The sequence below is a fragment of the Lepisosteus oculatus genome, chromosome 5, assembly GCF_040954835.1.
Source record: "Lepisosteus oculatus isolate fLepOcu1 chromosome 5, fLepOcu1.hap2, whole genome shotgun sequence".
NCBI lineage: Eukaryota > Metazoa > Chordata > Actinopteri > Semionotiformes > Lepisosteidae > Lepisosteus > Lepisosteus oculatus.
In genome coordinates, this window is record NC_090700.1 from 40,180,885 (window position 1) to 40,195,701 (window position 14,817).

At 39.9% G+C, this 14,817-nt stretch overlaps 1 protein-coding gene across 17 annotated transcripts; it reads left to right on the plus strand.

The window, feature by feature from the left end:
* Positions 1–426: 426 nt before the first annotated feature.
* On the plus strand, positions 427–13,786 carry LOC102695323 (sodium- and chloride-dependent GABA transporter 2-like). 17 transcript variants are annotated; one of them, XM_069190412.1, is made up of 20 exons: positions 442–531; positions 2,341–2,439; positions 3,034–3,091; positions 3,839–4,069; positions 4,910–5,003; positions 5,344–5,535; positions 7,070–7,294; positions 7,457–7,591; positions 8,253–8,393; positions 8,645–8,732; positions 8,825–8,957; positions 9,129–9,263; positions 9,863–9,966; positions 10,360–10,484; positions 10,749–10,861; positions 10,997–11,134; positions 11,389–11,491; positions 11,784–11,884; positions 13,064–13,234; positions 13,349–13,785. In XM_069190412.1, exons 7-20 carry the CDS (start codon positions 7,099–7,101, stop codon positions 13,499–13,501), a joined length of 1,836 nt encoding a protein of 611 aa, XP_069046513.1. In that variant the 5' UTR covers positions 442–531; positions 2,341–2,439; positions 3,034–3,091; positions 3,839–4,069; positions 4,910–5,003; positions 5,344–5,535; positions 7,070–7,098; the 3' UTR covers positions 13,502–13,785. The 17 variants fall into 17 exon arrangements, with proteins under 17 accessions (XP_069046520.1, XP_069046519.1, XP_069046505.1 ...); XM_069190418.1 differs by lacking the exon at positions 2,341–2,439 and having other exon boundaries at positions 428–518; XM_069190409.1 differs by adding an exon at positions 5,764–5,857 and having other exon boundaries at positions 2,341–4,069.
* Positions 13,787–14,817: the final 1,031 nt, after the last annotated feature.

Consider the following 14,817-nt stretch of genomic DNA (forward strand, 5'->3'; position numbering starts at 1 on the left):
GCTAAAGGTACAGTAAGACTAAAGATAGCTCTGGGAGGTGATACTGTATCGAAGGTGAAATTCCTGTAGACAGTGAAGAATGAAGAGATAAGAGAGACGCCCGGGACGTGAGATAATAATATCATTTTCTTGTTTTTGTATGTTTTTGCAAACTATGCAGTCTAGTGGCTTGACGTAGGCTTTGTGCTCAAATGTATATAAAGATGCTGCCTGTCCTTGGTCAGTAAGATAAGGGGCATGTATTTGGTAAGCTGGCTATCCGCCCAGAATATGAAAAGAACTAACTGTTGTCTAGTCTGCAACTTAGATATAATTAATTGGCAAGTGTTGCTGTTTTATCATTTGTTTAGAATATGTCATAGTAACTCTTTGTGTTTTAAGATCTAAAGAACCATCTTCAGCTACTTATTTTTTAAGTCTGGTGGTTGCAAGCCGGACTTCCATATGCATGTGAATAAAGGGACTTCTGCTTCACAGACACCTGAACTTTGTCATTTGTTTGACACTACAACAGCAAGGTACTGTAACAAGGTAACAGGTGTTTTTCAAAATTATTGATTCTCTGCTTTCACTTATAATGAAAAATTTAATATTTAAAGGTAATACCACGTGCAAGTTTTGTTCTCTGAGCAGTACATGCAGTGCAGCCTACACATACAGTGGTTATAAGACATATTCATCCCTTTGGCATTTTTCACATTGGATTAACTCTATCAATCTACTAATTAACTCTAAAGCTTTTTCTTAATAACTAGCAGCTGTGTTGGCACTCCGGTAAGATAAAGAAGGCGAAAGAGGGAGTCTGTTCAAGTGGGAATGAACAAGTCGAGGGAGATTCCACTGCTACTAACTGAAAGGGACGAGAAGGAGAAAGGTGTGGAAGTAACACTCTATTGGCATTGGGAAGGTTATTTACATCAGGGCTGGTCTGGACTCTGTCCGCTTCCCGTAATGAGAGTGGATTTGTGTGCACAGATCCTTCACGCTGCACTGCCAAGCTACTGTAGGAGGATCTGTCACACTGTATGATCAAGACTGGTTGTATTTTATTGAAAACTAAAAATGAAAAAAAAAAAAAGAATACCATTTTAATTTTTATATAGGTCTTTGCTTGGTCAAGAGTCTGTTAGACCATATTCAACAATGTGCTCTCCTCCTTTCTCTGCGTGCAAAAGTGGTTTAATATGGGAATGGTTTTTGGGTTATCCAATTTCATTCATGATAATAAAGTTTAAATAGAATGAATACAGTGTTTTAAAATTGTTGATGAATCGATCAAATTACTGCAGCAATATGCTCCTGATCTGCTAAGAATATTTCAATCTGTTTCTAACCACTTCTAATTGGACTGTGGACTGTGGGAGGAAACCAGAGTACTCACAGAGTAACAGCACTAAAGTTTTCAAATTCCTCCTCTGGTCTGCTCTCAAATCACAATGTTCTGAATTTTTTTTGACTGAAAACATCCGACTTGTTTCTTTAACATGTTTTTAGAAAATTCTCATGGGAGTGCAATGATGATTCTTGTCTGCATTTTATTCTCTAATTTCTATTTGGTTTAAAAATCAGTCATTTCTTCTTTCATGACTCGTAGTCAAATAATGTCCTTGTCAAGAGAACACATATTGAAATTACAGAAGAACACATGTTCTCACTTTGCGAAACTGGACATTCCTGTGTTGCTGCTGATGTGGTCAAAGTGTTATTGTGCTTCTGTTCCTGCAGTATGACCTTCTTTTTTGAGAGGACAATAATGAATTAAAAGGACACAACATGTTGATGTATTACCTGCTTCTGAACTTGTTGCATAGTGGTGAAGTGTGTGGTGAGATGCATGAGTAGCTGAAGGGTGAGGTGTGTCACTGGTAGGGTGTCCTGAGGTAGACTGTATTCTTATTCTTATTCTGTAAATCAGTTTCTTTTCTGGTCATCTGTGTAAAATCTGTCAAACTCTTGGGTCTTATTCACTTTAAGTTAAGTTTTATTAACTTTTAAGTTTCTTTAAGGGTTAAGTTTCTCTTTTCTCTGTTATGATGTGGTGACCATTATTTCTTCATGCTTCATGCACAACCATTGTTTCAGAGAAACTTCTTTCTGCAGTAATGCTCACTATATTGATGTTTCTCTTCAGTCATGTTTTGAAGAAGGAAATCATTCAGAGATTTCGAAAATCATACATCATAAAAATTTGGAAATGACTGTGCTACAATTTTTAAGCCTTCACAAACTTAATCAAGCTTTGTCACACAGAGAACAAGACGTTTCTCATTTTCCTTTCTTCTGATAAGATAGCTCTCTTTTACCTTTCCTATTTTCTCCGTTCCTACCTCTTGTTTACAGGGGCTGTAGTTGGAACAGCCAGGGATCTGCAGGCATGTGTCCAGTGTGAGGCCCCAGTCCAGGGAAGCAGGCTTTTGCTGGATCAGTTGATGGGTGGAGGTGAATTTGGACAGTAGAACTTTAATTGAAGTACAAATAATCACTCTGATAGCAAAGAATGACATTAAATTAAATCTATTGAACTAAATCCATTCATTTTCTTACTGCCTCCTCCAATTCAGGGTCACAGGGAATCATCAAACTCCAATACTTACTAATTATAACACAGAAGTAGCCTTATGATTCACTTGCAATTAGCATACAGTTGCAGCACAAATCACCCTGCAATTCACAACTGACAACCCACTGAAGCTAAACAAGCGTGAGCCTGGTCAGTACCTGGATGGGAGACCTCCTAGAAAAAACTAAGGTTCCAGGGCCAGTAGGGGACACTCATCCTGTGGTCTATATGGGTCCTAATGCCCCAGTATAGTGACAGGAACACTATACTGTAAAAAGGCACCATCCTTTGGATGAGACATAAAACCAAGGTTCTGACTCTCTGTGATCATTAAAAATCCCAAGGAGCTTCTTGAAAACGGTTGCAGTGTTACCCCAAGGTCCTGGAAAAATTTCCCATTGGACTTTACGACTCATGGCCTCCTAAGAATCCCCATCAATGAATTGGATTTAACACTCTTTTCTCCTCCCCAGTGTTAGCTGAAGTGTGGTGAGCATTATGGCGCACTATGGCTGCCGTCACATCATCCAGGTGGGGCAGCACATTGTCGGTGGTGGAGGGGATCCCCATTACCTGTAATGTTACTTACAAGAAAGATCCAACCATTACAGTCGAAAAAGAGATTTTAATTCATTCATGTTTTAAGAAATCTGAAGTGATTTCAAATGTACTATTCTAAAAGGCTATTAGATCTAGCTGATGAATTAAACAGACTAACGTGTTTGGTTACAACAATATGTTGCAATAAAACATTCAACAAAGTATAATATCGATAACACCAGTGGTTAAAGAAGAACAAAAAACAACCACATGCGATCTTTAGAGATCACGTCAAACACTTGGGTCTTAGTCAGTCTAAATACTCTGAAAATGTACTGTATCTTTCAACATACATTTCTCTATTAAGTCACCTATGATGACTGTTGTTTCAGTGACCCTTCTTTCTGCACTAATGGTTACTGTTTACAAGTTTTCTTCATATTTGTTTTAGCCAAAGAAATAATTTGGGGATGAGTTTTGGAAATTTGTAGATTATAAACATTTGGAAATGAGGCAGTTACGAGTTACGATTTTTTATTTGCATATCTTTTTGTCAATCTTCAAAACAGCATCCAGGAAAGCAAAACAGGTGGATATTAAGAATTCTATACAAATGATTTAACAGAGAGCTGGAGAACAGGAGGTTACTCACTTTAGATAAGACACCCATCTTATCTAAAGTCACCCATCTTTAGATAAGACAGGTGTCCTTTGCTTGTCCTGTTGTCTCTTTCCCAGCCCCTTGCCCTTTACAGAAGAAAGATCCGAGCTTTTCCACAGTGTAAAGGTTGAACAGTTTGGAATCTGCAGGCAGGAGTCCAGCGTGAGGCCCCAGTCCAGGCAGCAGGCTGGTTCAGAAGGGGCAGAAGATCCAGTAGAGGGGCCAGTGGGCAAACAGGTTCATCTTGGCTGTCGGTGGATGCATTGCTGGGTGGAGGTTCCCCGAGCTGTGCTATTAAAACAAGTGAGGTGAGTTTTGACAGTAGATCTGGAGTTTAAATAGGTATATTCACATCTCATCTGATAATTTTAGGCAACCTTAATGAACCAGGCCACATATTTTAAAGCTGAATCTACACTGTGTCTGTTTTGTTTTCAGCAGTATGTTTCAGTCAATTTTGCTTGGCAGTCAGGAATAATTAACAGCAAAAAGTGTTTATGTCTTGCTCTAGTCTGCTATCCATCGTATGTCCTGAATCTGTTAGGACTGACCATTGCTTTGGCCATGTGAAAGGTAGGGCTTACCACTGTCTTGGGCTCTGATCAGTCCAGTTGTCTCAATTCACTTGTTTGCTGTTCTTTACAGTTGTCTTCTGGTTCCTTTAAAGACATTTTTTGTATTTCACATTCCAATGATACCTTCAATAAAATCACATTGAGGCAGTTCTTGGTTTCCCAGGGTGCTGTGAATATGTATGATTAATGTGAAAATGGACCTTGAAATGACTATGTGAAATAGGATGCTCTTCACTGGATTGATCAGAGCCCTCACATGTTGTATTGTTGTATGTTGTAGTAGGATGTCTGACAGGCTCCATGATAGTTCTGCAGAGTTCATTTAGTCATCAGTTTTGTTTTAGTCATTGTTTTAGTAATATGTTAAGTCAGGTTGACTGAAGTATCTATTTTTATTTATATTTTAATTTGTATGAGCTGACTCAAATTATATTAAAATCACTCTTACTTTTAGTCACTTAAAAGTAGTCACTGAATTTGTTTTATATCTCATACAGGTATATACAGTATATATATTAATTTATTCATATATGAAGTATTGCCAGTGCCAGACTCCAGATCTGTTTCTTCCAGCTGAAAGTGTCGTTGACTGTCAGAGCCTTGTTCTACAAAAGATGTCGCTATCTTATCTGTTTGATTGTTTAATCAACAGATCCTCTGTAACAAGGTACTGTAGCTTACTACTAGAGAATAAAGTCAATGACCCAATTTAAAGCTAAAAATTGTGTTGATATAGATCACAAACTTGATCGTTAAAGCCCCATAAAGCCAATACCAGTAAACAAAAAGATTTTACTCTCCTGGATCCTAGTGTCCCTTAATTGAAATCCATTTAACACAAGTAGTTGGTACCAGGAAAAGATTAACAAAAGTGATCACTTCCAGCTCATTTGCTGAAGTTCTTCAAGAATGTAAATTCAGGGACTCTTTGGTTTTTCTTTTTATCATAAGGTACTCTTGTTTTTTTAATCTAATCAGTACAACATTGAATCTCATTGTTTATCTAGGTGCCCATCAATCAACACACAAAAAGGGTTCATGATTCCGTAGTGCGGATATGACTGGCAGGAAGTGAGCGATCAATAGAAAACAAAGAGAAAAGGAAAACAAACAGCTCATCACGGTACTTCCCAATTACCACACTTAAGAGTCACCTTGCAGCCCCAAGATAACCATTACTGCTATTTGCAAGACAGAAGGTAAATGTAGGAATGGTGAACCTCATGTGACAAAATTAATTTTCTAACTTTTAGTCAAACAGGTGATTTTGTCTTATCTTAATTTACTCAACATAGCAAAGCAATTGAGTTTTCTTCATCATCATTGTGGATTATTTTTGTGAGAGTTTGTCATTTCTGACTTAAAAGAAAAATAATTTGTTGACGTGATAAAGATGAGCCTGAGGTCCTACACTTGATCTCACACAGTGGCTTCCTTACACCACCTGACGTCCTGCTGGCTTGGTTAGCTGTCTCCACATCCAGTGTCTGTGAGCCTGGCATCTGGCATCCCTTCTAGGGTGTAAGCAAACCTTGTCACCTGAGATTCTAGGATAAAAATCAAACAAGATATATCTAGTATTTTATTCTGATAGGATTTAAATCAAATCTCATCTAATTTGATATCTTGAACTTCATTTCTTTAGTTCATTTTAGTCTCTGATTCCCATTCAGTTTGTGGCCTCCACGGCCTTTGAGATGTCCTGTTTTGTAACTGGCATATCTTGTATGTTGGGAGCCAACTAGCTGGGTTATTGTTTATAATTATTTGCTTCTCCTGTTTGCCTCTCATTTATTATGTTTTCACCAAAGCTCAGCCAGTGAATAAAGAACTCAGGTACTGTATCTCAAACTATAATAATAATAATTGCTTACACGTATATAGTGCTTTTCTGGATAATCCACTCAAAGTGCTTTACAGGTAATGGGGACTCCTCTCCACCACCACCAATGTGCAGCATCCACCTGGATGATGCAATGGCAGCCATAGTGCGCCAGAACACTCACCACACTATCAGTGGAGAGGAGAACAAAGTAATGAAACCAATTCATAGATGGGGATTATTAGGAGGCTATGATTGGTAAAGGTCAATGGGAAAATTGGCCAGGACACTGGGAAAACACCCCTACTCTTTTCAAGAAACACCCTGGGACTTCTAATGATCACAGAGAGTCAGGACCTCGGTTTTACATCTCATCCGAAGGATGGCACTTGTTTACAAAATAATGTCCCCGCCACTATACTGGGGCATTAGGACCCACATGGGCCACAGGGTGAGCGCCCCCTGTTGGCTCCACTAACACCTCTTCCAGCAGCAACCTTAGTTTTTCCCAGGAGGTCTCCCATGCAGGAACTGACCAGGTTCACACCTGCTTTGCTTCAGTGGGTTGCCAGTTGTGAGTTGCAGCGTGATATATACCAACACTTCTGTAGATCTTTGACATTTGGAGGTTATATTTATTTATTTTGATTATTGTTTATCCTGCTCTGTTTTCTATTTTCTGAATCAGCAATTTGTTACAAAATGATTGATATAATATTTTTTCTGATCCAAGCATACAGTACCTGTTCTTTCCTTTGGTTGTAAAAATCTTCTTGGCTCATTAAAGCCTACCATGGATCACTTTTTCTAAAATAATTATAAATATGCTTCAAGCCTGCTCAGTTTAGATCTAGAGCCTCAGTATCTGAAACTTTCCTGTTTTCTCATTCCCAATACATTGTTCTCTAAAGCAGTCATATTTCACTGGGCTGCAACTGGGATGGCCGGGGATCTGCAGACAGGAGCCCAGTGTGAGCTCTCAGTAAAGGGGATCAGGCTGGAGCAGAAGGGGCAGAAGATCCAGGAGAGGGGCCAGTGGGCAAACAAGAGGGAGTTCATCTTTGCTGTTGCTGGAGAGATTGTTGGTTTGGGCAACGTGTGGAGGTTCCCCTACCTGTGCTACAAAAACGGGGGAGGTGAGTGAGGGCAGTAATCATAAATCACCAAGCATTTAGACCTATCTAGCTCCACTACCTTTTTACATGGAGACATGGGACTAAAAAAGAGGTTCACTGTGGAAAAAGTTAATAAGTTTGGGATGATATCTTTTGTGATATTTAACCTCTCGTTTTTAAAAGGTGCCTTCCTCATCCCCTATGTCCTGTTCCTGTTTACCTGCGGACTCCCCCTGTTCCTGCTGGAGACGGCTCTGGGGCAGTACACCAGCCAGGGGGGCGTCACCTGCTGGAGGAAGATCTGCCCCCTGTTTGAAGGTGAGCTTCTTGTTTCAATTCATTTTTACAGCTTCTCTGCATTACACTGTCCTGCACAATCATTATTAAAATTCATCACAACAGAATTTTGAAAAACATACTCAACAATATTTTAAGACAGTGAAAGGAATTACTAATGCAACTGAGAACATAAGTATATTTTAAAACAACAGGAGGCCATCTGACTGCTGGAAGCTGACAGATCAGACATGTCAAGCCATTTCTTGAAGGATTCCTGGGAAATCTGTTTCAACAGCTTGATCCTATGAACATCATAGTATCTATGATACAATAACAGATACAATAACAGTGCATTGTAATGTTTAGACTACAAATGTTTATACAAACTATATTAGAAAGTTGTTTAAAATTACAAAGTACATTTTTTTAATGCAAAAATAAAGTGTGGAAAGAGATATTTTCACTGTATGATGTGTTTCATGATGATAGTAAATCAAACTAAAATATCACTGAGCGAAAGTCTCAAATTATTCACAAATTGCCAAAAGTAATGTTCTCCAATATGTGAATTTATTACAATACATATGAGATATTTACAAGCAGTTTATAAATTGCCCACCGATGTGTTAAGCACCATTATCAGCTATCAGAAGACAGGAATTACTATAGAAATAGACTAATCCTGATTCTGTCTCTACAGGCATTGGCTGTTGTACTGTGGTGATCATGATCTACAGCAGCGCTGTTTACATCATCATTCAGGCTTGGACCTTATTCTACCTGTTCTCATCCTTCAGTTCTGAGCTGCCCTGGGACAGCTGCAGAAACACCTGGAACACAGGTACTGAGAATAAGTGTTCACTAGCAGCCCATTCAAATCTCAGAGCATTGAAAATGAAGCCTTCATAGATGCTCTTTTTCCCAGGCTGAGTGCACTGGAGTTAGTGAAACCGGCATCCAATAATGGAGTCGAAAGTTCAGATGCTTGTGTATTAGCAGAGCAATGATCCTGTTTTCTCTGCACTCTCACCAGTTCTTGCTATCTTTCACACAAGGTCACACACTTCTTCAATTCTGTTGGTCCTCTGACAGATGCCTGTGTGGAGTTTGACAAGCAGAATCTCACTTTCAATGGGACAGAGGCAGAAAGGGCCACCTCTGCTGTAATGGAGTTCTGGAAGTAGGTTAGGCAAACCCATCACTAACGTTATATTACAGGCACTTGCAAGTTGTTTTTACAATAATATTGAATGTGCACTGTCATCTCTGCAGCAGGAGGGTGCTGGGTATCTCTGGTGGGATCGATGAGGTGGGCAGTCTGAGATGGGATCTGGCTCTGTGTCTCCTGCTGGCCTGGATCATCTGTTACTTTTCTATCTGGAAGGGAGTAAAGTCCTCAGGGAAGGTGAGGGTTGTGTATTTGAACTGCATAACATCTTAGATTTGTAAGATACTTTCTCAAGATTGCAATTTGAAGTATAAAAACAGGGTTAACTTCCTAATATGGTAGTTTTATAAATTACTTGCAGATCTGAAATGAACAGTCCATATATGTATGGTTTCCCTGCCCCCTCAGGTGGTGTACTTCACAGCCACTTTCCCCTATGTGATGCTGGTGGTGCTGCTGGTCCGAGGACTCACCCTGCCTGGAGCTGCTGATGGACTGGTCTTCTACCTCTACCCGGATGTAACACGGCTCACTGACCCACAGGTGGTCCTTCGATGTGTAATGCATATCTCTAGCATGAGAAACATGTGGAACAAAACTGCAAAAATCTATTTTCAAAATATGTAAAAATGCAATTTGTTTTTCATTTAATAAAGTCTACATTAAACTAAGACTGTGATATGTTTGGTTCTATGCCTCTGACAGTACATTTCCAGAGGCTACAGCAGAGCCTTGTACTGTTAGTCTGCATAGTCCGTAGTTGAATGCTAAGTAGGAACCATGATTATGTCAATAACATCATTATCTCAAAGACTGACAGTATATTCATCTCTATGACAGTTCCCCCAGTCCTACTGCTGTGGTCTAGAGGATTTATACACAAATCCACAAAAGTACTGCAAGGATGTATAGAACAGGGTTAGGATGAAATCCCAGGTTCTCAGTCTTCCCAGTCTTCACATGGTGTTTAACCATGTTCCCAAGAAGATCTACTGATCAACTGATTCAGTTTGGCCAGATTCTCAAAACATGATACCAGTGCCTAACACACAGTGTGGTTGGTACTGTATATTACACTAACCTTTTAACCTGTCAAGTGGTTGCCATACAGATTTGTAAACCTGTGCTCCTGTCAATCCTAGGTATGGATGGATGCAGGGACACAGATTTTCTTCTCTTATAGTGTTTGTGGAGGACTGCTAATAGGACTCAGCAGTTACAACAAATACAACAATAACTGCTACAGGTAAGAGAAAGGTAACTCTGAAAAATGATATCAAAGTGAAATTCCTGTAGACAGCAAAGTATCATGAACTGACATTTTTCATAATCATTGTTTAAGCACTCCTTTCCTTAGTAATTTATCATTTTCTATGGGAGTTGAGATAATTCTTCCATTAATAAAGCATTCCATACTGACAAATTTTGTAGGTACTGTCAACATTTCACTGCAGTACAGTTAACACTTCATGGGATTTTTGTGCTGAACCTGGTATCCTATGAGTACAAACTGTGATCAGTACATGCAGTACAGCCTAGACCAATAGGTCCTGCTGTTAGCAAGTGTCTCTCAGGCTCCATACTAGGGTGGGTGGTGCTTGTGATGAAATAATTGAAGCCATGGTCTCTCTTCATGCAGGGACTCCTTCTACCTGTGCCTCCTGAACAGTGCTACCAGCTTTGTGGCTGGATTTGCCATCTTCTCTGTGTTGGGCTTCATGGCGTACGAGCAGGGAGTGGACATCTCGCTTGTTGCTGAGTCTGGTGAGCCACAGTCTGTCCACATCTACTGTCTCAGTTCTCCTCTGACTGGAGTGTGCTTTGTAACTGTAAATCTTACAGGACTGTTCTGTGAAAGCCTTTACTTTTACCCTTAGGAACAATTGGTTTAAATATTCATATACTGTAGCTGCTCACTGACAAAGACTTAATTTTAATTGTACTCAACTGTGCATTCTCAGATTTAGTTTGTGATTTCTATAATTGAAATTATTTCACTCCCTGCCTCCCCCATGTCTGGTTGTTCAGGTCCTGGCCTGGTGTTCATCACATACCCGAGGGCAGTGGCCATGATGCCTCTGCCCCAGCTCTGGGCTGTCTGTTTCTTCATCATGGTCCTCCTGCTGGGAATAGACACAGAGGTGAGACCGTCTTGTGAATCAGTACAATACTTTTTATCCAAAGGGGTAACCTGTGTTTGCATGCTCTGTGGACTGTGTGTTCTGGGAGTGAGTTGACTCAGGTGTCTGTGCTCTCTGTTATCTTGCACTCTGCAGTTTGTGGGCATTGAAACCGTGATGACGGCCATCGTGGATTTGTTTCCTACAATTTTCCGGAGAGGATACCGGCGGGAGCTCCTTCTGCTCCTCTTCTGTGTGGTCTGCTTCCTGCTTGGGCTCCTCATGGTCACTGAGGTGAGGAATGGAGGGCTGAGGGGCCTGATAATCAATCAGCAAGACCTGCAATGGTCTGGTTTGAATTAAGGATCAACAGATTTGCCTAAGAAGCTCATGGGAATAAAGAAACTTAGAAACAACAGTTTCAGTAAGTGTTGGCACTGCACAATGCCAAAAAGAAGACAATCATAGTTGTACCTCTGTACGTAATGTAAAATCACAGTTGTCACTTCACATGTATTTAAATGGCAAAATGTTCTCTGTCTTTCCAGGGTGGAATATACATCTTCCAGTTGGTTGATTACTATGCTTGCAATGGGGCCTGCCTCTTGTTTGTTGCAATATTTCAGACTATTTGTATTGGATGGGTATATGGTAGGTGTTAACGTTAATCTTTATTCCTATTATTCTATTCATTCTTATTAATGGTGGGGGGTTTTCATTGGTCAGTATCTGTTTTCTTCCATTTTTTGCCGTAATTCTCATAGAGTTTTATTTGAGAACTGCTTTTACAAGGATTTACTCCTGCAGCTTAGTACAGATAAATTACATGCTGATAAAATACACAAAACTCTCAATGTATTCAGACTGCACTACAAAATACATTTGTTCATCTGTAGTTGTGTCATTACTGAGCTTGTGATCTTCTCCTTTGGGTTTCATGCAGGAGCTGATCTCTTCTGTGCCAACATTGAGGACATGATTGGCTATCAGCCTTTGGCTGTGTTTTGGTACTGTTGGCGCTACGTCACTCCAGTTGTGTGCACTGTAAGAGCATGTCTTTAACAACTTCTTGAACTTTTTACACAAACTGACCTTGAAAGTAACTTTAATATCAGTATTTTGACTAGTATTTTGGTTAAATATGCCTCCCTTAAAACTTGCTCTGTTTCTTTCAAGAGCTTCTCTTCATTATGTAAACCTGAACTTCACAATTTGAAACGAACTCAATGGCACCTGGAGAACTTAAGCAAAAGCTCTGGTGTAGTGTTTCAGACTAAGGCTTACAATGAACACCTGCAAGTGTACAGAGCTGCTCTCTTTTCCGCCAGATCCTCCTATATCTCGAATACAATAATTATTAACAGCTACAAAAAAAACTAGTTGCCTAGATGCCATGCCAATAACTTTACTGAAAGCTTGCCTCTCAGACATCTGCCAGTTAATTGTCAACATCATCAACAGTTCATTTCCTATGGGTGTGGTACCTACTGTCTTAAAGACTGCATCAATCAAAACTCCTAGATTAAAAAAACAGGCTTGTGTTCTGATAAAATGATAAACTACAGACTGATTTCTAATTCACCATTCCCATTTTCTGATTTGTTTGAGCCATTTCAGTCCAGTGTTTGCTTTAATCATTGCATTGAGACTGCTCTTGTCAGGGTTGTGAGTGATTTACTTACTGTGTCTGACTCAGAAGATATAAGTATCCTTATGTTCCTTGATCTTAGTGCTGCTTTTAATACAGTAAATCATTCACTTGCAAATATTCTTGTCTATCTTGGTTTTAATTGGATTTATGCTCTTATCTGACTGGCAAGCAGCATTGTCTTGTCCTTGGTCCTCCCATGGCTCCAGTCAATTATGATATACCACAGAATTCAGTCTTGGGCCCCGTTCTTTATTATTTTTATCTTCTAGGAGACAAACATGGTCTTCAGATTTACCGTTAGGCAGACACATTTTGACTGTCTTCAAAACCCAGCTCAAAACTCATGTTTGATTGCCTTACATTCTACTTAAAACATGCTTAAAACTGTATGCTCTTTTTAATTTTGTTGATTTTACGTTTACTATTGTATTTTTTACTATTGTATCTTCTTAAACATCACCTGTATAAAGCAGTTTCTATTGTTATACTATGTTCTTTATTTTAATGCATATTCTCTAGTCCTCCTGTGGTGTTTCAGTGAAGCTGAGTCAGAAGTCTGTTCTCTACTTCAGGGCATCTTCATCTTCTCTCTGGTCAAGCACACCCCCCTGAAGTTCAACAACACCTATGTGTATCCAGACTGGGCGTATGTCCTGGGCTGGCTCTTTGCCCTCTCCTCTGTCACCTGTGTGCCTCTGGTCATGCTGTATAAACTCACCAGGACAGCAGGGACACTACGCCAGGTACTGTTCCAATCTCTTTAGTGACTGGAGAGCTACATCCTGAACTATGTGAGTTTGTTTTTTCTCCTGAGCCGATGTCTGTAACAAACTCATCTGTTCTTGTTGTCTCTCCAGCGTCTGCAGCAGTTGTGTCGCCATGCCCAGGACTTGCCTCTCAATCAGAAGCAGAAACAGAACTGTGATCCTCTGAGCTCAGACTCCAGAGCTCTGTTGAGTTGTAGAGAGAGACAGCTAAAGAGTGAAGGAAGCCTTGAAGCTCCTCTTTAATATAATGCAATGTAACAGATCTAGCGGAAGCAGACTAGGCATTTTTATTATCTTTACATTTGATTTACAGTTCAGTCGTTTTTCATAATGTTCACCCATTTTATCATAACACTGGACATTTCTATATTGCTTCTGTTGATCAATCTTTGTGGTGCTTCTCTTAAAGTGGTCTGCTTATATTTTGGGGGAGAGGGTAATAATAAAATGTGTTTTTTTCACAAACTAAAATTAATAAGAAATGAATAAAGTTGATTGATAAAATCAGGAAATGACATATTAATGCTTTGCCTGTTCCTACGCTCAGGAGCTCAGGGTGTATGGGGTGCAATGTGGGCTAAGAAGTACTTATTGCTGCAGGGTGAGGGGTATCACTGGCAGGGCTGCCTGACATCAGGGTCCAGCAATCAGGTTTCAGTCCCAGGTATGATCCCCTGCTCTTCTGCCTTCTGTCCCTGTGACAGTCCGCAATTGATTATGTCTGTTGTGCATTGACACAGCTAGACTCCAGTTTAGTAGTAATGGGAGGAAAGCATGAGGTTACTGTCACACCGGCTGCTAATCGGAGCCCTCCACACAAACGTCTCGCCCCAATCAAGCACCAGCCGGAGGCAATCCCTGCAAACGCCGCCGATCTATCCTTTCATCCAGTCAGAGCGCCTCACTTGTTAACACACCCTCACTTCCAAACACACTTAAACCTTCTCCGTTTCACTGAACACTCGCATTTATAACTACTAGTTCTGGCTTTTGGATACTCGAACCTTTGACCTCGATCTCGCCTAGCGTTTTGGATTTGTCTGCCTTCTCCTCCTGGATTATCTTTGGTATCAAACCCGGAACTCGTCCTTGACTACGTCTCCGCTTTACATTTTGGATTTTACTTTACTCTCTCCTGACTCGCCTCCACAGCTCCACATAGGGTCCATCATTCAATCTACACTGTGCAGCGTTACAGTTACATGCTTCAGTCTCCATTGTTTATCAACAATATCCATTGTTTAGTCACTGATATTCTGAGTTTGAGATCATTATTGGAATCCTAATTTCAAGAATGATTCCACAATAACAATTGCAAAAAAGGTTTTAATAGATTTATGTTCTGAGAAAACTGAAACAATTTCAAATTTACTGTCCTGGGGTGTCAGTGGTACAGTGTGGACAAAGAAGTAATTCTAACTACAGAGTCTGTGTTACAGACTGCTAGTGATTAAAGAAGTCAAAAAGATAACCACATCGCTGTCTAGGTGAAATCATGGCAAACTCTTGGGTGTTAAAAAATCTAAGGAATTTCCATTTTAAAGTTCATGCTTTTTAAA

What these genes read in the sequence shown, in the direction of transcription:
- LOC102695323 (XM_069190404.1), top strand. An exon ending in CAGAAACACCTGGAACACAG is followed by an intron (nt 8,394 to 8,644) that starts GTACTGAGAATA and finishes GTCCTCTGACAG; the next exon opens with ATGCCTGTGTGGAGTTTGAC. An exon ending in CTCGCTTGTTGCTGAGTCTG is followed by an intron (nt 10,485 to 10,748) that starts GTGAGCCACAGT and finishes CTGGTTGTTCAG; the next exon opens with GTCCTGGCCTGGTGTTCATC.